General features: G+C 40.8%; 1 protein-coding gene and 1 long non-coding RNA gene across 2 annotated transcripts in view; one reads left to right on the top strand and one right to left on the bottom strand.

Annotated features, from left to right (window-relative positions):
• The window catches only part of LOC144589304 (uncharacterized), a 116,504-nt gene that overhangs the window by 2,443 nt on the left and 90,370 nt on the right, over positions 1 to 23,691 (bottom strand). The window lies entirely within an intron of this gene.
• The window catches only part of ANGPT1 (angiopoietin 1), a 199,953-nt gene that overhangs the window by 109,033 nt on the left and 67,229 nt on the right, over positions 1 to 23,691 (top strand). The window contains exon 3 of the mRNA XM_072999258.2: positions 4,377 to 4,498. Coding sequence (XP_072855359.2) covers positions 4,377 to 4,498 — 122 coding nt within the window. The remainder of the gene's footprint in view (positions 1 to 4,376; positions 4,499 to 23,691) is intronic.

Here is a 23,691-nt window from a genome sequence, read left to right as displayed (position 1 = left end):
ATTCCGATCTATAAGAAGGGAAACAAAAATGAACCCTCAAATTATAGACCAATTAGCCTTATCTCTATAGTGGGTAAGCTTTATGCCAGATACTTAAATGACAAACTAAGCTCATGGATTGAGTTGGAAAACATTTTAGGGCACGAACAGGCTGACTTCTGAAAGAACCACTCCACCTTTGACCATTGTATAGTTTTAAACCATCTTGCAGAGAAGTATATGGGCCCCCACGGAAATGTCCTGTTTGCAGCTTTTAAAGACTTAAAGTCTGCCTTTGGTTCAATTCCAAGAGGAAATTTATGGAAAAAACTTTATTTTTCCTCGATTGACAAAAGGATTTTATATCTTATCAGAAGTATCTATCAGCAGTCCACAATTTGGGTAAGATGTGGAATGGATGGAAATCTGTCAAACCCCATTCAGGTGGAGAGGGGGGTTCGCCAAGGTTGCATATTGGTGCCCACACTATTTAACTTGTATCTTAATGACCTCTCCAAAAGTTGTTTAGCTCCTGAATATCACTCCTCGAAACTGGCTAAAATCAATGTACCACTGCTACTATATGCAGACGATGCGGTTCTCATGTCACTATTAGAAATTGGTCTTAAACACATAACGCATGCCTTTTTGAGCTATTGCAGGGGAAATTTTACTAACAACCAATTTTGACAAAACCAAAATAATGCTCTTCTCTAGACATAGTAAAACCAAAGATTGGGTTGTTGACGCCCAATGGATAGGACAGGTCAAAAATTCAAATATCTGGGAATTACCATCTCCTTCTCCTGGTCCTACCACAGACAAACAGCAGTACATGTGGCCAATAACACAGGTAAACTACTTAGACGTTTTCACTATGTTTAGGGTGGGAAGTTGATACCTGCGGCCCTAGAGATAGTCAAGCATAAAATCCTTGCACAGTTTTTGTATGGTATCGCTGTTTGGATTGAGGGTTTTAACCCCTCTTTTGAAAGCGTTTTATCAAATACGTTGTGGTCCTTATTTGCCATGCCAAGATGCGCCTCTTCAGCCACTCTGTGGCTCAAAGCTGGTATGCCTTCAGTAGAATGTCAAGTGTGGCTACATGCGTTTTGTTATTGGTTAAAGGTGATCTATGCCCCAATAAACTGTGGCTACCTATATTATTTGCTGAAATATGGCTTTGTCAGCTCATGGCATAAGGAATTTATAGAAAAACTACATCTCTTAGGCTTCTCTATGGATTTCCTACTAAGATAGCATCAAGGTAGCATTAAACCAATACTTATTCAACGTATCAAAGATATAGACCTTCAGTACTCTCTAGCTTGTGCAGACAGGACTTGTTCACCACTGTGTTTTGGCCTAAATTTTAACTTCCCCAAGCCGGCTAATTAAGGTAACGGTAACGGTAAAGGTTCCCCTTGACAATTTGTCCAGTCGTGTCCGACTCTAGGTGGTGGTGCTCATCTCTGTTTCCAACCCGTAGAGCTAGTGTTTGTCTGCAGACAAGCCTTCGTGGTCACGTGGCCAGTGTGACTAGACACGGAACACTGTTTACCTTCCCACCGAGGTGGTACCTATTTATCTACTCACATTTTTGCATTTTGCATGCTTCTGAACCGCTAGGTTGGTGGTTACTTATATTACTAATTACTTATACCAAATTATAGCACTGGGATATCGCTGTGCATTTTCAAGGGCTAGGTTTAATTGCTTTCCCTCATCCCTTTTAAAAGAGTGTTTTAATAACACCCCATACAGTGAAAGGATTTGTCCCTATGGGAAAGAAATTATTGAGACCTTGGCAGACATCATTTTAGAATGTAGCCTATATAGAATCAAACGTATCCGATATCTTGGTTCACTCATGACTAAATGTACTGGTCTACTTCCCACAAGCTGTTTGAAATTTCTGTTGTCTCGAGAGAATCAAATAAATACACAGTTAGTGGCTAAGTTTTTATTTTCAGCTATAAGAACTCGCAAAATGCTATAGCAAGATTCTGTATGATATTATGTATTTATTTTATCTCTTTTATCTTTGTATGAATAAAACTTACTTACATTGCATGATAACATCACACAATAACACATCCAGTACTTTTCAACCTCTTCTGTTATACACCTGAGCAATGCAAGATTTTGATTTGATGACACTGTGATAAATAGGTTTGCAGCATGAGCCAAAAGGCAGACTGCTTAGACACAAACATCTGTCAGCCTCACTTTCTCAATTTTTCACTAGCATTCTCATTCCACCTCTTTTCTGTACTGGATTATGTGACTTTTTTGCACACTTTTGCTAGATAGCTTTCCTTCCTTCCTTCCTTCCTTCCTTCCTTCCTTCCTTCCTTCCTTCCTTCCTTCCTTCCTTCCTTCCTTCCTTCCTTCCTTCCTTCCTTCCTTCCTTCCTTCCTTCCTTCCTTCCTCCCTCCCTCCCTCCCTCCCTTCCTCCCTCCCTTCGACTGAACACATTTCCAAGCATTTTCCAAATGTATATTTAGTTGTGTGCATTTTTAAAATTTAACTTGTAAACCGGTTCCGTGTCTAATTCGCACTGGCCATGTGACCACGGAAGATTGTCTTTGGACAAACACTGGCTCTATGGCTTGGAAATGGGGATGAGCACCGCCCCCTACAGTTGAACACGACTGGACAAAAAAATTGTCAAGGGGAACCTTTACCTTTTACCTATATTTAAAATACTTGATGGTTGTATATATATCTTCCACAATATTTTGCAAACACTTCCTGAAGGAAGATGCATCCCATTCTGTTGGCCATCTCAGAAAGCGCAGTAAAGGTATTCTTGTACAGAACTGTGAATCCAGCAAATTTCTTTCCCATGAGACGTTAAATCAGTTTGGATACTAATTTTAAAAAAAGCTCTGTGGCAAGTCTAATTTTAGTTGCAGTACCCTCTTCACGGAAGATTGTCTTCTGACAAAACGCTGGCTCTATGGCTTGGAAACGGGGATGAGCACCGCCTCCTAGAGTCGAACACGACTGGACAAAAATTGTCAAGGGGAACCTTTACCTTTTTACCCTGTTCACAATATCCCACATGCATCAGGTTGGGCAGGCAAAAACCTGTTTGCCTAACCTCTAAAATAGCTGCAGCCTGATTTAGCCAACGTCCTCCTAAGCGTTTCAAGACAGAAATCAGAAGGCTGGGTTGTGAAGTCAAATAAATTCATAGCTTGTGATGAATATGATAGTCAGTGAACATTGGGCTCCCTTTCACCAGACTCACTGCATCTATAGGCACTGAAGAAGCTTTGCAAAATTTTTATTGAAAATTGCCAAATGTCAAATGTGTATTTGCAAACACATGGAGATTCGTCACATCCAACTGCCATAGTCACTTTGGGGTCAACATGAGGGTCATTTATTTCCTTGTCATGTGAGATAAGGAGAGGGTCTCTTTGTTGTGTAATGGAATAGAAAACGATTTGGTCTTTTGTTGTTTTCCTCACTGGTACAGACTGTTTGTACTTTGAGCCTAAGTAAGGCAAATACCTCAGGTGGCACATGCTATGGCTGGGTGGTGGTGATCCTGTAGATCCTGAGTCCTTTGATCTCCAGCCTGTCCTGCACCCACTAAACTGCCTGCTGCTCTTGGGCATGACAAAGGACACTGACCCCTTGCCCAAAAGTAAGGTTCAATTTATCATTCTCTTACCTTATATGTGTGGAATGAAGGGGGCATCTTGTCGTTTGTAAAATGTCAAAATACAACAAGGTCCTATTGAGACTGAGAGCAACAGAGATGAAACACAGAGAAGGAATGTAGGCATATTCCTGTGAAGATACACAATATCTGAGACTATGAAACGGCTATAAATAAAACCAGACCAAACAGAGATACTCTGGGATAATGATATATTAGAAATTCTGTTTACAGAATGGTAGCTAAGGAACAGGTTGCCTTTGAATGTTTAAATTTAAATTATCCTGGTGGACTTCTAAGGTAAGGGTGCTTTCTAGAAGAGCAATGGGAAATATGTGATCTTTATTATAGCAACTGGAATAAGATTTTGGAGCCCTGCTTCTTTGTTGCGCAGTGTTGCTCTCTTTTATATCAGGGCTGGGGAACCTGTGGTACCTCCCTTTGGAAACCTCCAGAGATTACTGGATCTGAAGCCCCAGCAGGCTCACTCAGCCTAGTCAATGGCAAAGCATGATGGGACTAATAGTTTGGGAACACCCAAAGGGCATTTTTCATACAAAAGAATAGATGAACCAGTCTATTTCTGCTCTGTATCAAATTTGCATGTGTTCCTTCATAAATCTGTTGTGTTCTATCTATGCCTTGGCCTGCGATTCATATTTCCACAGCAACTTTCATATCTACTGCAAAGTCTAAGTATGATTTCTTCTTTTTACTCCTTCAGGTGCTAAATCAGACATCCCGGCTAGAAATTCAGCTACTGGAAAATTCATTGTCTACCTATAAGCTGGAGAAACAACTACTGCAGCAGACACATGAGATCTTGAAGATCCATGAGAAAAACAGGTGAGTTCGAAATGCTTGGATGATTACTCACTACAACTAGATACTCATGACTATAGCTCTCTTCTTGGACCCCTTCATGGATTGCTGCCTTGTCGTGGCGAAGGGGCTTGAGTAACTCAGAGAAGCTAGACGGACAGGACATAGTGGAGAGTTCCGACTAAACGCAATCCACCTGGAGTAGGAAATGGCAAGCCACTCCAGTATCTTTGCCAAGAACGCCCCATGATCAGTAACAAAAGGCTAAAAGATATGACGCTGGAAGATGGGCCCCTCAGGTCGGAAGGCGTCCAACATGCTACTGAGGAAGAGTGGAGGACAAGTACAAGTAGCTCCAGAGCTAATGAAGTGGTTGGGCCAAAGCCGAAAGGACGCTCAGCTGTGGACGTGCCTGGAAGTGAAAGGAAAATCCAATGCTGCAAAGAAAAATACTGCATAGGAACCTGGAATGTAAGATCTATGAACGTTGGGAAGCTGGAGGTGGTCAAACAGGAGATGGCAAGAATAAACATCGACATCCTGGGCATCAGTGAACTAAAATGGACAGGAATGGGCGAATTCAGCTCAGATGATTATCAAATCTACTATTGTGGGCAAGAATCCCGTAGAAGGAATGGAGTAGCCCTCATAGTCAACAAAAAAGTGGGAAAAGCTGTAATGGGATATAATCTCAAAAATGATAGAATGATGTCAATACGAATCCAAGGCAGACCATTCAACATCACAATAATCCAAGTTTATGCACCAACCAGCATTGCTGAGGAGACTGAAATTGAACAATTCTATGAAGATTTACAACACCTTCTAGAACTGACACCAAAGAAAGATGTTCTTCTCGTTCTAGGGGACTGGAATGCTAAAGTAGGGAGCCAAGAGATAAAAGGAACAACAGGGAAGTTTGGCCTTGGAGTTCAGAACGAAGCAGGACAAAGGCTAATAGAGTTTTGTCAAGAGAATAAGCTGGTCATCACAAACACTCTTTTCCAACAACACAAGAGGCGACTCTATACATGGAAATCACCAGATGGGCAATATCGAAATCAGATTGATTATATTCTCTGCAGCCAAAGATGGAGAAGCTCTATACAGTCAGCAAAAACAAGACCTGGAGCTGACTGCGGTTCTGATCATCAGCTTCTCATAGCAAAATTCAAGCTTAGACTGAAGAGATTAGGAAAAACCACTGGGCTACTCAGGTATAATCTAAACCAAATCCCTTATGAATACACAGTGGAAGTAAAGAACAGATTTAAGGAACTAGATTTGGTGGACAGAGTGCCTGAAGAACTTTGGATAGAGGCTCGTAACATTGTCCAGGAGGCAGCAACGAAAACCATCCCAAAGAAAAGGAAATGCAAGAAAGCAAAGTGGCTGTCCAACGAGGCCTTAGAAATAGCAGAGAGGAGAAGGGAAGCAAAATGCAAGGGAGATAGGGAAAGTTACAGAAACTTGAATGCAGACTTCCAAAGAATAGCAAGGAGAGACAAGAGGGCCTTCTTAAATGAACAATGCAAAGAAATAGAGGAAGATAACAGAAAAGGAAAGACCAGAGATCTGTTCAGGAAAATTGGACATATTAGAGGAACATTTTGCGCAAAGATGAACATGATAAAAGACAAAAATGGGAGGGACCTAACAGAAGCAGAAGACGTCAAGAAGAGGTGGCAAGAATACACAGAGGAATTATGTCAGAAAGATTTGGATATCCCAGACAACCCAGACAATGTAGTTGCTGACCTTGAGCCAGACATCCTGGAGAGCGAAGTCAAGTGGGCCTTAGAAAGCCTGGCTAACAACAAGGCCAGTGGAGGTGATGGCATTCCAGTTGAACTATTTAAAATCTTGAAAGATGATGCTGTTAAGGTGCTACATTCAATATGCCAGCAAGTTTGGAAAACTCAACAGTGGCCAGAGGATTGGAAAAGATCAGTCTACATCCCAATCCCAAAGAAAGGCAGTGCCAAAGAATGCTCCAACTACCGTACAATTGCACTCATTTCGCACGCTAGCAAGGTTATGCTCAAAATCCTACAAGGTAGGCTTCAGCAGTATGTGGACCGAGAACTCCCAGAAGTACAAGCTGGATTCCGAAGAGGCAGAGGAACTCGAGACCAAATTGCTAACATGCACTGGATTATGGAGAAAGCCAGAGAGTTCCAGAAAAATATCTACTTCTGCTTCATCGACTATGCGAAAGCCTTTGACTGTGTGGACCACAGCAAACTATGCCAAGTTCTTAAAGAAATGGGAGTGCCTGACCACTTTATCTGTCTCCTGAGAAATCTATATGTGGGACAGGAAGCAACAGTTAGAACTGGTCATGGAACAACTGAGTGGTTCAAAATTGGGAAAGGAGTACGGCAAGGCTGTATATTGTCCCCCAGCTTATTTAACTTATATGCAGAATACATCATGCGGAAGGCTGGACTGGAAGAAACCCAAGCCGGAATTAAGATTGCCGGAAGAAATATCAACAACCTCCGATATGCAGATGATACCACTCTGATGGCAGAAAGTGAGGAGGAATTAAAGAACCTTGTAATGAGAGTGAAAGAGGAGAGTGCAAAAAACGGTCTGAAACTCAACATCAAAAAAACTAAGATCATGGCCACTGGTCCCATCACCTCCTGGGAAATAGAAGGGGAAGATATGGAGGCAGTGTCAAATTTTATCTTCCTGGGCTCCATGATCACTGCAGATGGAGACAGCAGCCCTGAAATTAAAAGGCGCCTTCTTCTTGGGAGGAAAGCGATGACAAATCTTGACAGCATCTTGAAAAGCAGAGACATCACCTTGCCAACAAAAGTCCGAATAGTCAAAGCTATGGTTTTTCCTGTCGTGATGTATGGAAGTGAGAGCTGGACCATAAAGAAAGCAGACCGCCGAAGAATTGATGCCTTTGAACTGTGGTGCTGGAGGAGACTCTTGAAAATCCCCTGGACTGCAAGGAGAACAAACCTATCAATTCTAAAGGAAACCAACCCTGAGTGCTCACTGGAAGGACAGATCCTGAAGCTGAGGCTCCAGTACTTTGGCCATCTCATGAGAAGAAAAGAGTCCTTGGAAAAAACCTTGATGTTAGGAAGGTGTGATGGCAAGAGGAGAAGGGGACGACCAAGGATGAGATGGCTGGACAGTGTCTGCGAAGCAACCAACATGAACCTGACACAACTCCGGGAGGCAGTAGAAGACAGGAGGGCCTGGCGTGCTCTGGTCCATGGGGTCACGAAGAGTCGGACACGACTAAACGACTAAACACACACACACTCTTCTTGGAAATCCCTTTTAAAAAAGACTCTCAGAATAACTTGGTTGGTGTGCAAACATGGTGAAAAGGAGCTCATATTCTTGTTCCTCACATGGTGGCTGCCTACACATCTGAGTGCTGTGTTACTTAAGGCGAGGATCAGGCATTTTGAAGCAGAGTCCTAACCAAACAAAAAGGTCGAGGGCAGCTGATCTGGTAGTAGACCAAGAGTATAATGAAGTTGAGTTGAACTAAAATCCTTCCCAGTCTGGGAAATTACTGAGAACTACCCTCAGTTTGCCCTAATTTCACTTGCTATAGTCCCTTGGTTGAAGGAGATTTGAATCTGTATTATGTACAACAGAAGACTGTAGGAGATCGTATACAATGTGGGAGAATGAGTATAAAAATGTGCATGATGAAAAAATGCCCACAGAATGTGTTCATTGAGAGGTGAAAAGACAAATGCACGTGAAAATTCATTCAGTTTCAGGGAAGGGACCAACCTTGTGATCCAGTGTAGACCCAATGTGGAATGAGTTTTGAAATCAAAACTGAAGAACCTTGACAAGTTTGAGCTAATTTCCGAATTCCTAGTTGTAAGATATGTTGCCTTCAGTTTTTAAATGAAGTATTAGGGTTTGATGTGTTTCTTAAAAAAATATTTAAGAAGGTTTGTAAATATGAAGAATATCCTCTTTATCTGCAGGTTATCCCATTTGACTGTCCTGTAGTTGGCAGAGGGCTACCAAACTGTATATTAGAGGTGACAAAATTTGGCTCATTTGTGAATGTTGGATGTATGATTAAACAAAACACTGTCTAAAGTGGCAGGACTGTTCTTATTATCTTAAGAAATAGATTGTTAAAGGGAAAGTGTAGAATGAAATTAGATATTTTTATGCATCCCACATTCATCCAAATGACTCACTCAGACTCTTTTGGATTGCTTTTATATTGTTGTTGTTTTAAATCACTTCATGTTCATTTCCCAGAGAACTGATCCATTTCTCACTTGTTGGCAAAACACATACAATAGCCTCAGAGGAAGAAGCTCCACACTTAACAAACAGTGAGCTGAATTCAGCTTTGTGTGTATGGAGCCATCATTCCCATGATGAGCATTTCATTTTATAGAACCTTTTGTTCCATTGATTGTTCTTCAGAGTTAAGAAGGCAGTCTCATACAGAGAGATCACATGATACAGAATGACTCGTTTATTAGGTTACAATCAACATACAGTTAACTAGTCATTTCTATGCATTGCCGGCCCTACCATGAGGCAGTGAAGGGACTGTCTCAAGAGGCAGACACTGGGTGATAGTGGCAGCAGCCTCTCGGTTGTTTCTTTTAGATATTCCAAGTGCTGTCCTCTGTTAAAAGACTAAGCTCTGTGCGCCATAACACCCAATCAGGGCCCACACTCTCTCAGATATGAAGAAGATTTATTTTTCATAACAAGCTGTGATACAGATTCTAACTGCTGGCACACCCAGCTTTTGCATATGGAAAGGGAGGAGCATAGCAAAATATTTCAACCCCGCTGTGCTTGTAAGTAGGCTTAGAGTCACTCCATAAGGCGCTGCAGCAGCATAAGAGCCACTTAATTCACCCTAGCGGAGACCTACATTTTTGCATGTCTTGTTCTCATACAAAGTCACAAAGGTTTATTCTTCTGGTTTTGATGAGAGTTCTCAAATTTACAGGAACAATTTTGCACAAATTGCACAAAATTGTCATAGCGGAATCACACATGGGGGATGGAGCTGTGTGTGTGAAGGGTGGAACTCCACCTGGTGGGGCTGAAAATTAGGAAGAATGCTGCTCTGAGACCTTAGTAGTAGTAAGAATAAAAGGTTTCATTACTTACAATGAAGAGATAACAGCAAGCTAAAAACTTGACAAACAACCAGCCTCAACAGGCTAACTGCTCCTAACAGAGATGCAGGAGGGAAAAATCTCAGAGCAGGAAGGCAGGGGTCTCTTTAAATGCAGAAGCAGGGAAGGAACTACAGTGGTACCTCACAAGACAAATGCCTCACTGGACGAAAAATTCACAAGACGAAAGCATTCTGTGATTGTTGTGGTGACTCGCAAGATGGCCTTTTCTATGGCTGTGGCTCGCAAAACAAAAATAATTCGTTCATCTTGCGAGGTTTCCCATAGGAATGCATTGCAATGCATTCCTATGGGAAACCGTGCTTTTCCAAGATGAAAATTTCTCAATACTTTCGTCTTGCAGGGCACAACTGTATTGGTTAGTACTATTAGTGACTGATAGTCACCCCAGTCCAGAAAAGTCCCTGCCAGCCACACCTACTAGAGACAGTGTGCAAGGATGTAAAAACTCCGACAAAAGCACGGTCAGAAGTATTCCAGAATAATTCTTTATGGCAACTTCCAGTAACTTCTTTTTCTTGAGAAAAGGAGGAAAGCAAGCAATCGCAAACAAGCAAGCTGAAATATATTCCTAGAAAAGAAGCCTTCTGAGAATTTTTGATCCAGATGAAGTAATCCCACAATCACACACATGTGGTGAAAATGGCAGAGGCTCTTTCCACATAGCTGTTTTTCGAATGGGAGGCAGGCCAGTCATGAAATTGAAAGGACCATTCTAGTGGCCTCTGTCCACAGTTGTTCCAAAGCACTTCATTCCTTGTGCACTGGATGTAAATAAGCTATGGGAAAGACTTCCAGCACTGCGGTAATTATTGGGTGTGTGTGTGCTTATGATATATATATATATGAATACAAGCTTTGTGGGAAGGAAGAAAAGAGAGCTGAAATAAGATCTAAAAACTAGAAGCCATTTAGTTAATGTGTTCTATCAAGTTTCGTTCCCATATTATTGAATTACCTGTGAGAACATTACAAAGCTTTAGTGTCAATAGGAATGTGTGTGGCTTTTTAACCCACTGACCTACTGATTGTATTATTGACCTACCAATTATCGGCTTAGGCATAACTATTTGTTTACAGTGTGCAGGAGGCAAGAGATTCACATGGCTGATAACTTGTGCCTTTAATATTTTAACTTATTTATGTACCTTAACAATGTGTCACAGTGTTAAGATATATGTGGTAGTAAATAAACATGGCCTGCCTTGACCTATCAGCCAGCTACACTGACGTACACATTGATGTAGCCGGTAGTGTGATGAAGTAGCCTCACCTTGTATATGGAAGCAAGGGATGTGTTCAAAAATTAAAATTACATTTGTGTACTGCAGTTAAGGAGAAAGACAGAGGCAGTCTGATGAAGAGAGCAAGAGGAAGCACAGTTCATTAAGAAAAATAGCTAGAAAAATGTGGGCTAAAAAGATCATCCTTTCTCATTTTAGACCTCATAAACTAGAACATGTGGTTTTTAATGTCATTACTAATCAGGATGGTATTTTTATTAAGCCATTGAACTTGGAAAATGGGATCAAAATATTCAGTTTTCCACACTCTTTCCTATTGAGTATATACATAGCAACCTAGACCCACAGCAGATTCTACTGGAGTATTTGGATGGTAATCAACTTAATCAATCCTCCCTAGGGATTCTTATAACATTGTTTACATCCAAACTGCTACCCAAATGTTTTGATTCCAAATTGTGTGATCCTAGAATGGCACTACCCAGAAGCAGCCTAGCGTACTTCCTTAAAACACAAACTGTTCAGAACATTGTAAAGGCAGAATTTGACGTACATTTTAATTAAGGTGCTTTCTCTCATAATTTGCTCCTTGACTAGGCTATCTTTTATTGCTGGTATATATATCCTTTAATGATACAATGGTAATCTCAAGATTAAACTACTGCAATGCTCTCTACATGGGGCTGCCCATGAGGCTGTCACAGAAACTTCAACAAAATACAGTGGCTAGATTACTGAGTGAAGTGAATAAATACCATCATATCACCCTAATTCTGGCTGCCTTACACTGGTTACCTGTCTATTTCCATGCCAGCTTTAAGGTGATGGTTCTAACCAGTGGTGGCGAACCTTTTTGTGCTCGTGTGTCCAAAATGGGGGAGGGAGAACAGTTGGTGGCGTGCCGCCACCACAATAGTGGCAGCAATGGACCCGGAAGACTGGAACCAGAAGTGCCAGTTTAAGGGGGAACCATGGCGATGGACCCGGAGGACCCAGATGTGGTGGTGGAAGGGGGGGATCCTGGATTGTGGTCTACTAATTAATAAGCACTGGCTAACTAGATAGCTGAGTGTTTTACATATCTGTTGGTGGAGCCAGAGGTTGGGAATTAACAATTATCGTTGTTGCTAATTAGAAGACCACTATTGTTAATAATTAACAATAGTGGTCTTCTAATTAGCAACAATGATAATTGTTAATTAACAATAGTAGTAACTGCCTGCAAGTAATTATTAACAATAGTGGTCTACATTCTTTTCTCAAATACATCTGAACTTTTCGAGTTAAAAATCCTCTCTTCATTTTTCAGAAGAGGTCTGGATTCGATTAGCAGAGCTACCCTGTACCTTGCAAAGGAAATTAGCTGAACCAAACATTCCCTTCCCCCAAGGGAGCATCATCAATTCCGGCTCCACGCTCTACTTCATCACCTTTTACACAGTAGCTACAATTGGGAATCTTCATATTGGCCTTTCTGCTGTCTGCCTAACCTCTCTCAACAGTGAATTTTATGAGTGGGGGGTTATATACACTTTTCTACTGATCTACCCTGCTGGTTCACATCCTGACAAATTTAATGCATCATTTCTAGAGTGGAAAATTGATTTCATGCCTCATTAAGGTCAATAGACTAGACAACATTATACAAGATGGTAACATTTGAAACAAATGCCCATTCCTGAGAGAGGGAGAGAGAGAAATAATTCAAGCTGGCGCAGCTACACAAATTGCATAATCTATACACAGAATGACAGGCCAAAGTATACCCACTGGCTGTCTTCCCTGTCTCCTTTCCTTTCATTTGACCTTTTTTGGTGCATCAGTATTACAAAAGTACAGAAACACCTTCACACTGGAAGACCAAACCTAGCTGGGATCAAATGGGAAGTGAAAGAGACAATTGGCTGGCACATCCTAAGCTCTACTGAGAGCAGATTTGGGAGGGGGTTTCACTAAATTCTGTAGCTTGGTAGAAAGACCTGTGTTTCATAAATGCCCTCTGCCCATAAAAACCAGTTAGGGGAAATTAAGTCTAACTGGGGCTTCTGTAGTGGAATCAATCCCCTCCTTGTGGAGTCCCTGCTGCATCTCACCACACCTCCGGTGGCTGTCCAAGGAGGCTGGGATTTGAGCATTTACTCTGGCAATATAGCTCTGTAGTTTAAGTATGTCGCTGCTAAGCCGGAAGTTAGGTGTTCAGTTCCCTGCTCTGCCTACTGCAAGTAGTCTTGACCATTTTCAGCCTGTGATGCCTGACATTGTGGACAAGGTGCTAGTTCACTGGCAGGCCACCACCTCCTCCCTTGACCCTTGCCCGGCCTGGCTAATCAAAGCAGCCAGGCCTACAACAACTGAATGGGCTACAGCAATAATTAATGGGTCTCTTCAGGAGGGCAGGTTTTCCCGTGCCCTCAAGGAGACACTCATAAGGACCATTCAAAAGAAGCTTAACTTGGCGGCGGATGATATTGGCAATTATAGGCATCAGCGGTTTGGGAAACTCCCTCTCTTTTGAGGGGGGGGTGACTCTCACTATGAAGAGTGAGGTGCACAGCTTGGGGGGGGGGTCTATCTGGACCAGGCGCTTGCCATGTAATCCTAGGTAGCGTTAGAATTCCACACCGCTTATTTCCATCTCTGGCGGATAGCCCCTATCTAGATGCCGGGTTGCTCACCACTCTGGTCCATGCGCTCGTAATCTCGAGATTAGATCACTGTAATACTCTCTATGTGGGGCTGCCTTTGAGATCTATGCAGAAACTCCAGATGGTGCAGAATGCGGCAGCCAGACTTCTTAGTGGGGTAAGGAAATATCAGCATATTACTCCCACTCTGGCCACCTTGCACTGGCTGCCCTTTCGGTTCCGCATAAATATCAAAATCTTAACACTTACGTATAAAGCCCTAAACGGTTTAGAGCCTTATTACCTGACGGAACGCCTTCTCTCACCTAGGTCTACTTGTACCACCCGATCTAGCCAGGAGGTGAGACTGAGGAGCCTAACACCGAGGGAGGCCCAGAAGGAAAAAACAAGAAACTGGGCCTTCTCGGTGGTGGCTCCTCATCTTTGGAATAGCCTCCCTCCTGAGATTTGCATGGCCCCTTCCCTGGGCATCTAAAAATGCCAACTGAAAACCTGGCTGGTTGTTGTGGGTTTTTCGGGCTCTTTGGCCGTGTTCTGAAGGTTGTTCTTCCTAACGTTTTGCCAGTCTCTGTGGCCGGCATCTTCAGAGTAATTATTAACTGAAGTGCTGTCCTCTGAAGATGACAGCCACAGAGACTGGTGAAACATTAGGAAGAACAACCTTCAGAACACGGCCAAAGAGCCTGAAAAACCCACAACAACCATTAGATCCCGGCCATGAAAGCCTTCACGAACACATTGAAAACCTGGCTGTTCAAGCAAGCCTTTCCTCCATTCACCACCTGATTTTGTTTTTTGTGCCTTCTCCCAATTGGAAAATTGTGTTTTTTAGTAATATGTTGTTATAATTTTAAACTGTATTTAGATTTGATATGTTGTTACCCACGCAGAGTAGTCGGTACGACTAGATGGGCAGGCTATAAATGTAACAAATAAATAAATAAATAATAGAGCCATCCTGTGTGAAGTTGGGCAAGCTGCACAGTCTCCAGATGCCCACAGAAGAAGGGAATGGTAAACCGCTCCTGAGTATTCTCCAACTGGAAAACCCTGAAAACAGTAATCATAAGTGAGAACTGACTTGATGGCATGCAATTTTTAGTATTCTAAAACTTCTACAAATTACAATCCTTCCTCTTCTCTAGCTGCTGATGGAAATATTGCTGAATGTAAATCTAAACAAGAGACTCTTATTCTGTGCTCCTAGTTTCTTCTTTTTAATATAACATTAAAATCTTTTGTCTTAATATAAAGTTTTATGTCACTCAGAGAGCTTCTACGTAGTTTTCATTTTTGTCACAATACAGAAAATGATAGTTCTACAGAGAGTGTTGCTTAATGATTGTATATGCACCCCTTATCAAAATTCTGGTTCTTTAGTAAATGTAGGACCATACAGTATTTCTAAAATTAGAAAGACAGAAAACATCTAAACCAACCAGCTTTGTTATTAGTGTATCTTTGTGCTACATGAAGTTTGACATGACTTTTGTAAATATAAAGATGTGTTGTTGCTAGAACAGTAAAACATCTGTAGATGTAATCTTGTGGTCTCCCTTTCAGGGAAATCTAAATATCACAATCCCTGTTTCTTTTCTGGGCATAGGCAGCCTTGCTATTACTGCAGCACATTTTAACTGTCTCATCACCACAAATTAATTTACTGTTTGATAAAGAAGAAGTGTGGGAGATCACAAACAAGACAGCAAACTGCACTGGAGAAATCAACTTACATACATACATATAGCATGCCCCCAAATGAAGCATTTCATTACACATTTCTTTGACAGACATAACAACTAGGTCCTCATGCTGTTTTTGCGAGTATCCATTAGTTCCTATCTGGCCCTCATTACTCTGTTGATAAGACTGAACTATGGTAGAATCACCCCACTTCTAGAAGGAGAAGGCAGAAGTTAATGGGATCACACATGTTTTGCCCGCAGGAGGTTTTAGCTTCAACATCCAGCATATCCAAAACAAATTTCTTAGAGGAAATGTAAGAATCAGGCTTGATGACTCTTTGGAGAGTTGCTGCCATTCAAAATAGGGAGAATATCCCTCAGAGACTGAGTGGAGTATTCTTGGTTAGGAATATTAGGAATATGGTAAATTGGAAAGGGATTTTAAGAATTATTGTACTACAAATCCCATAATTCTCCATTCTGAGAATTCTACCAGACATACACATACTTTGCAGACACCTAAACATGGCTCACTTGGGACAGGGAGGGTGACTAAATCGGAAGGATTTGAGGCTTAGCTAGGCCTAGCTCTGCCTAGCTTTCTCTCTGGAAAGAAATCTCCCAGCTAGCACTGGGGCAGGAACAGGAAACTTGGAGAGAATGAGGCAGAGCTAAGCCTCAAAGCCTTCCAGTTTAGGCCTTTTCTTTCAGGTGACCCACATTTAGATTCTGTAATGTGTGTGTACACCAGGTAGAACTCTCAGATCTGAGCAGCCAAATGCCTTTTGCAGGGAATCCTGTGCAGGAAAAATTAGATTCTCCACAGGAACTGCAAGAAAGCTCTGCAGATTGATGTTTCTTCTGCATTTGTCAGGCAAATCGTACAAAGAAAAGTTGCCACTCTCAGTAACAGCAGTGATTATAACATTTTGGAGCAGCTTCACACATTTCCCCCAGGAAAATAAAATGTCTACAGAACCTTCGAAAAACTCTACCCTGTTTTCCCTAAAAGAAGACCTAACCTGAAAATAAGCCCTAGTATGATTTTTCGGGATGCTTGTAATATAAGCCCTAGTTAAGTGAAACCCTGCCTTCCACCATTGTGCAGCAACCAGAAGATGACATGACTGTATTTGAATAAATGTAGATGGTTGTACATGAAAAAAAATCCTCTGGAAATAAGCCCTAATGCGTTTTTGGAGCAAAATTTAATATAAGACCCTATCTTATTTTTGGGGAAACGGGGTATCAAATTTCCAGTGTGATTTCTCAGAGAAAAAAAATCTCATACAGATAAATCTCACTGCAAGAAGAGAAGTGTGGTGTTTATTTTTTGATTTTTTTTTTTTTTTTTAGAGAATAAGAAGCCTGAGATACTTAAATCCTTGCCCACAAGGGTCAGACAGACTATCATCCATATGTTTGGCCAATGTGTAAAGGAATGGTAGTGTAGAAATCTTTCCAATGAGTCGTTTATGATCAAGATAGGCTGGCCAGCGAGTATTCCCAAGCCCACTCAGGAGACCTTGCCTCCAGAGAGAGATGAAGACAGTGTTTTGTTGTTGTCATTTTTGTGCTGTGGGCAATACACCTCTAGCATCTTTTCTCTTTGTGAACCACACATATGCAGCAAACACAAAAATACAGTACATGTAAACTGCTTGGTAAGATGCAACCACAGCATCCAATGCATCCATTTTCAATAATCCATATATGGCAGCAATTATAGTTATTTTAAATCATATGCTTTTATGGAAATGCAAAATCAGTGTTGCAAATCTGATTTGCAAATTCTCCCCAAATAATAATAATAATAATAATAATAATAATAATAATAATAATAATAATAATAATAATAATAATAATAATAATAATAATAATAATAATAACAATAACAACAACAACAACAACAACACCAACACCAACACCAACACCAACACCAACACCAACACCAACACCAACAACAACAACAACACCAACACCAACAACAACAACAACAACAACAATAATAATAATAATAATAATAATAATAATAATAATAATAATAATAATAATAATAATAATAATAATAATAATAATAATAATAATAATAATAATAATAATAATAATAATAATAATAATAATGTGCCATCAATTCAATTCTGATGCATCGTGACAATTTTCAGGGTTTTCCAGGTAGATAATACCCAGAAGTGGTTTACGTTTCCCTTCTTCTTGGGGTGCCCTGGGACTGTGCAGGTTGCCCAAGGCCACACAGGCTGGCTCCACTCACAAGAGACACAGTGGGGAACCCCAGCCTGTAGCTCAGCAGCAGTAATAACAACAACAACAACAACAACAACAACAACAACAACAACAACAACAACAACAACAACAACAACCACCACCACCACCACCACCACCACCTCTAGGACAGTTTTTAGGAAACTAAACATGTTACTGTACATCCTTGTCTGGGTCCCAAAGCTCTTGAGATCAGCCTCTCTTTTCATTGTGGGGGAGCTGTTGGGATGGGGTGAAGCTTCAGTTTTCACTCTGAAAGTGTGAGAAGATCAGCTGACCACCATGCCAAATAAATACAGGTATTGATTGATCAATTGATTGATCAAGGATCTGGGGGCACTTGACATATAATAAACAGACAGTCTAAGAAACCTACCGCCAGTATTTGTACTGTTACTCTTATGCAGTCTCATAGAACAACAGGATTCTGACCCCCCCAAAGGAAAAGACAAATTTAAGCATCAGATCATTAAAATAAAATTAATCATGTCCATTAACATAATTAAACTAATTATGTCTACAAACAATTAAATCATAGCAATAAAATAAACAATGCCTTAAGATAATTAGAAAAAGATGTGTGTGCGCAAACCCTTGTTAAAAACAGCCAGAGTAGAAAATGTTCTTAAATTTGAGGGGACTTGGTGCATCCAGGGAGCTCTGGCATATAGGGAATGTCCTCATTAATTCCCCTCTTGGCCTCAATAGATGAAATCTCTCTGTGTGTTTAACTTCTGGGACAGAATGCTAAGTCTTATACAACAAGACTTAGCATTCCAGCTGGAAGAAATGGGGAACATATGCATCTGTGGGATCTCTGTGTAGAGTAGCTGTGAGTCTACAGGAATTAGACAGGCATGTATCCAAAATAAGGAATGCAAATTTTCTCTTCCTTACACATGAGACTACGGAACTGAAAATTATTCCCTTCACCCTGAAAAATGGCGAGGTGTTTTGTGACCTTCTCAACAAGAGAACATGAGTGACGTTATTGCACAAATTAAGCAACATTGTGCAAAGAAGGCCAGGAATGGAATTGTGCAGAATGGCAACGGCAGTTGCTTTGTTACATGGATTCTTAAGGATGAGAAACACCAGAGGAGTTTTTAACTATCCACAAGCCATTATGGTCTTGCTGTGCATGAGCTTTAATGTGCTTCCAACAGTAAAGGGTGCTAGTTTTATGCGAAGAGTTTCGGAACAAATCACAGAGATTTTGACAAGAAAAAAAATAACACTACTTTTCTCACTCAGCTAGGGCTGAGGAACCTCAAGGGGTCCAAATAAATTCATGAGACCAGAGACACTAGGAAGCATTCTTCATATCTTTAACTGATTATATTAAAAGCAAATAAATTGACACGCGAACCACATGGCTACAAACTAGAATAGCAGAATTTAAGGTGAACAAGCATTGAATTTAAGATCGTATGGAGGCAAAATGTAAATGCTATCATGTAATTGTGACCTTTTCCATAATGGACTTAAGAAGACAAGAATAATTCACAATATATTTAGGTTATTAATCATCTAGGGCCTATGAATGATTGTATAGCACACATCTCAAGAGACTAAATGCAGACTGCGATTTTTAAAAATGCCACAAAGTAATGCTGATTTGACCCCATTACAGCCAGTGGAATGGCAGCAGAGCAAAGCTGGTTAAAAAGTTACATCTGATACTCATGAAGTCATGTAATCCATAACAAAACACCACTGTCACAGTACGGAATTTTATTTCAGAGTGGGTAATATAAAAATCTGTAGAGCAATGTTAAAATGCATTGTTACGTCTAACAATGAAAGGAATGTTTGGCCAGCCATAACTTCATGATGGAACAGGGGTTTCGGCTTGAGATCTCTTATGTCCTCAGCTTCCATATTGTTATGTATTCAGTGCAGTGCAGATGGTAGGCATATTACATTTAGCCCTTGCAATTCACATTTTATAACTCTAAAAGCATGCATCATCAGTCAATATGTATTATAGAATGCAGACAGAAATCAAATACTCTAAGAAACATTATTAATGTGGGTTTGTGCTGGCTTTCTGTTCTGAATTCTCTATTTTTGGCATACATACATATACATACATATATATTAAAATTACTTTTTGTCCTATTTATATAGCACAAGCCAAATTGTTTAAACAATAGAAATGCAGTATGATTCTCAGTTGTGAGGAACATACACCAGATCTTGGAAAATTTACTTCTTTCAGCAACAATGGCCACAGTCTAAAAAGACCATTATTGCCCTTAATTAATGCTTACAAAAATAAGTACTTCTGCAAAAAAAATTTTTTAAAAAACTTGCAGAATCATGTTGTTGTTGTTTAGTCGTTTAATCATGTCCAACTCTTCATGACCCCATGGACCAGAGCATGCCAGGCCCTCCTGTCTTCCACTGCCTTCCAGAGTTGGGTCAAATTCATGTTGGTCGCTTCAATGACACTGTCCAACCATCTTATCCTCTCTCTTCCCCTTCTCCTCTTGCCTTGCTGGAGAATCATGGGAGGGTTTTAATACAGGTGACAGTAAGAAAGAGTAATTAATATATATCATAATGTAAATGAAGAAAGCATTCCTCTGGAAAGTGTTAATAGAGAAACTTGTTTCCCAATCGACAAGGAAGAGTGCTCAGATTTTAGGGTACTTAATAAGAAAGGCATGTGCTCTGTATTCCAATAAGCTCAAATGTAGGGGTGTTGCTCTTCCAATGTTCAGGACTGCTTAGTTTGGTGTGTACAGTCAGGGATGAATTTCCATTCTTGGGTGCCTTCAGGACAGAATGCAGGAATTTCATAAATCAAAATTCTTTCCATGGAGTTATGAGGTAGGGCAGCTTTTTGAACATTCACATGTAGGAAACAAGACTAAGTAGGCCTTTATTGAACCAGCAAGATGATCCAACAGGATCTGATGACCCATATTTCCTCCTACCACCACCTGAACTTGCTGATTTCATCTGATTGTGAACGCTAAACAGGCTTAGAACTGTTTAATTCTTGAATTAGGGGCCACCTGGGAATACTAAGGATCTCCAGGCAGAAGCAGCTAGGAGAAAAGTCATGGCTGAAAGAAACTCTGGAGATCCAGTGCTGCTCGTCAGAGCTGACAAAAATGGGATGGATGGATCAAGTGTCTAACTTAATAGAAATCCATTTTTTAAATTTCTGTATATTGTTTTGATAATCAAAACACCATCTTTTTATAAGGGCTTAATAAGCTGCCCTTTATGCCTGAAACTTTTTGTAATTTTAGGCAAAAAGTATGCTTTTGTTTAATTTTAATAACTTTTCCTTTCTAAACAAAATGTGCAGCACAGATCATGCTACAAATCCATGGCTTTAATTCTGCATTTATTTATCCTATGTAACATCCCACGCTGAAGATCTGCAACAGTTAATAAAAACAGTAACATGTGGATGCTATTATTTTCTTAGGTTTGCAAAGATGGCCTGTGTTGAAGGCGTAGTGCCACTGATCTGTTATCCAGAAATAAAAGCAATAGCAGAGAGTGTGGGGAGAAAAAATGCCAGATTAAATCTTGGATAGCACATAGACCACTGGCAGACTTGCGTCCAGTGGTTAGTCCATGCACATACGAAACATTATCTTTGGCTTAGAAAATCAAAAGGCTGGTCAGCAGATGTAATAATTTTACATCTTCCTTATTTGATCAGGAAGATTTTACTGCTTACCTACCCATCAGTGCCAAATTTGAGGGATAGGCATTGTTGGCACAGGAAAGGATTTCTGATATGGGTCCTTCAAGTTAACACTGGACAATCAGTAGAAATCCATCTTGAGAGCAGCCAATGCAGTCCTGAAGCCATAGTTGCATGCCTTTATGAATACTGTATGTTTTTTGGTTTCTAGTCATCTTTGGGTTGGTGTGATTAGAGATATATGTGAAGTTTGTGAGGCTCAGGCCCAAATGCAAGCTTCAAGAGGATCTCATAGTGATGTCTTCAAAGAAGAAGTATCAGAGGAGGCCTTGAATTCCTCTCCAAATCAGATTAAAATGTGAGCCAAAGGAGAATTTCCAGCTAACTCATGCGGTTTGCAATCACTTTGTGGTTTCTCCACTGCCAACACCCTTTCCCTTTAAAGGAAATTTCTTCCTATCTTCATATCTAGAAATGATGCTCCCTGAAGGGATTTAAAAACATCTAAGTGTCTTCATGAACTTTTCTCATGTCCAGATTTTGCAAACGATCTTCATTTGTTCAGGGACTGGCCATCTGAAGATAAACACAGGCAAGTCCTATTGGGTAGGCATGGGTCTCCTGTACTGGTGGGAACATATGTATTTATTTATTTATTTATTAGATTTATACCCCGCCCCTCTAGACCATGTCTACAACATATCAATTAGGTACTAAATATGAGGTCAACATTCTTATGGAGTTTGACTCTAGTTCTGTTGGAATAGCAGGACTTGGGCATCAAGAAAGGAAAAAGAAGCTGATTTGCTCACTCCTCCTCTCTCTTGTGTAGAGAGAATACTGTTTTCGGCTGCCATTCTCCAACATCAGAGAAGAAGTGTGGAAAAGTGGTGTTCTGCTTTCTTTTTCTCCTTCTTTTTGCCAGCCACCAAAGGGGAAAACCTGCATCTCACTGATGAGTGGAATGGCTACTTAAGGCAACAGCAAGGAAGAGAAGGAATGAAGGACTTTAAAAGGGCAACAAGCACAATCCTCTTTCATTCCTTTTTTAAAAGGCAATGCAGGGATCCTGTACTTTTTTAAAACCACCTTCAGTTTTTCTCTTCCCCCTTTCAGCCCTCTATTCTCTCATCCAGCAGAACAGCAAGTAAGTTTATACAGGGTGGGGGTGGGGGTGGTGGGAAGTCACAACAAAACCAGGTATACTTGTTCAGAAAGAATGGTGAAAAGTGTGAACTTCCATCCCTTTCTCTACACTTTCCAAACTTTCTTTCTCCCTCCTTCTTGTTTATCCCTCTTCTTCCCTAGATCTGAAAGCAGTGGTGCTGCAGTCTTGTCCTTCTGGTGCTCCGTGGCACAAAGATGCAGGATGTTCGATAATGTCAGAAGAAAGTCTTGTGAATTTTAATAGCATATAATCAATTGTTTTGCAGCAGGAAAACTGGCCACAGCTGAGTGCCTTCCTTTTAAAGTATGGATAGTTTCAATTAGAGATGGGGGACGAATATAAAAATGGATCGTCTTTTTCAATGAAAATAACCTATTCGTGAAATATTCATAGATCCGTATTCATCAAATTTTAAGTCTCGATGAATACGGATCAACAAACATTTTCCCATTTTTATTCGTCCTTCCCAATTTAAAAAAACCCCAAACCCCCACCATTCTATTTACCGGCTGCATAACAGCTGATTGGTGGGCCAATGGGTAGTCACCCATCCCCAAAGCCTACCCCACCCCCTTCCTCTCCCTACCCTAGCCCCACCCCCACCAACACCCCCTTACCGTAATCGTCACCACCACTGCTGCCAAGGTCTTCATCGGGCCTCCGCAGCGACAGACTATAGAAAGGGAAACTGGCTGCCCTTTGCAAAGATGGCAGCTGCAGCTTCATTTAGGGCAGGGAAGCTGCAGCTGCAATCTTTGCAAAGGGCAGCCTGGATTCCCTTAGCCTGCCTTCGTTAGCTGGTACAGTGGTGGTGGGGTGGCAGCGGGGGTATTATTTTTAATAACCCCCACAAATTGATGAATAACTTTGTTATTCGTCGCTTCATGGAGGCAACTTCATGCTTCATGAGTTATCAACTTTTGACGACTCATAAAGCGGGACGACTTGCCAAAATGGTGAGTCATCCCAATCTCTAGTTTCAATCCATTTCTCATTGCCTTTAATAACACATCTCTCTTTGACATTTAACCTTCCAAAATGCTGCAATTGACATGAAAGATCTGTGCTGCTCTACCCAGTGACTGTCCCTGGCTCTTGCTCCACCCCTTGCTCATCCCAGAAAAGACAAATACTGTAGTTCATATTTAGTTGGTGTTTCAGTGTATAGTTAAATACAGTGCATATCTCAAGTCTGTTCCAGCCTGTTTCCATCTTAAAAATAATAATGTGCAGTCAAGTCAATTCTGACTTATGGTGACTATTTTCAGGCAGAGAAAACTAAGAAGTGGTTTACCACTCTCTTCTTCTGGGGGTGCCCTGACACTGTGCAGCTTGTCCAAGGCCACACAGGCTG

This window comes from Pogona vitticeps, chromosome 4 (assembly GCF_051106095.1).
Source record: "Pogona vitticeps strain Pit_001003342236 chromosome 4, PviZW2.1, whole genome shotgun sequence".
NCBI classification, from domain to species: Eukaryota; Metazoa; Chordata; class Lepidosauria; order Squamata; family Agamidae; genus Pogona; species Pogona vitticeps.
Note: the sequence above shows the minus strand (reverse complement) of the source record. Positions and strands in the feature narration are given on the sequence as shown.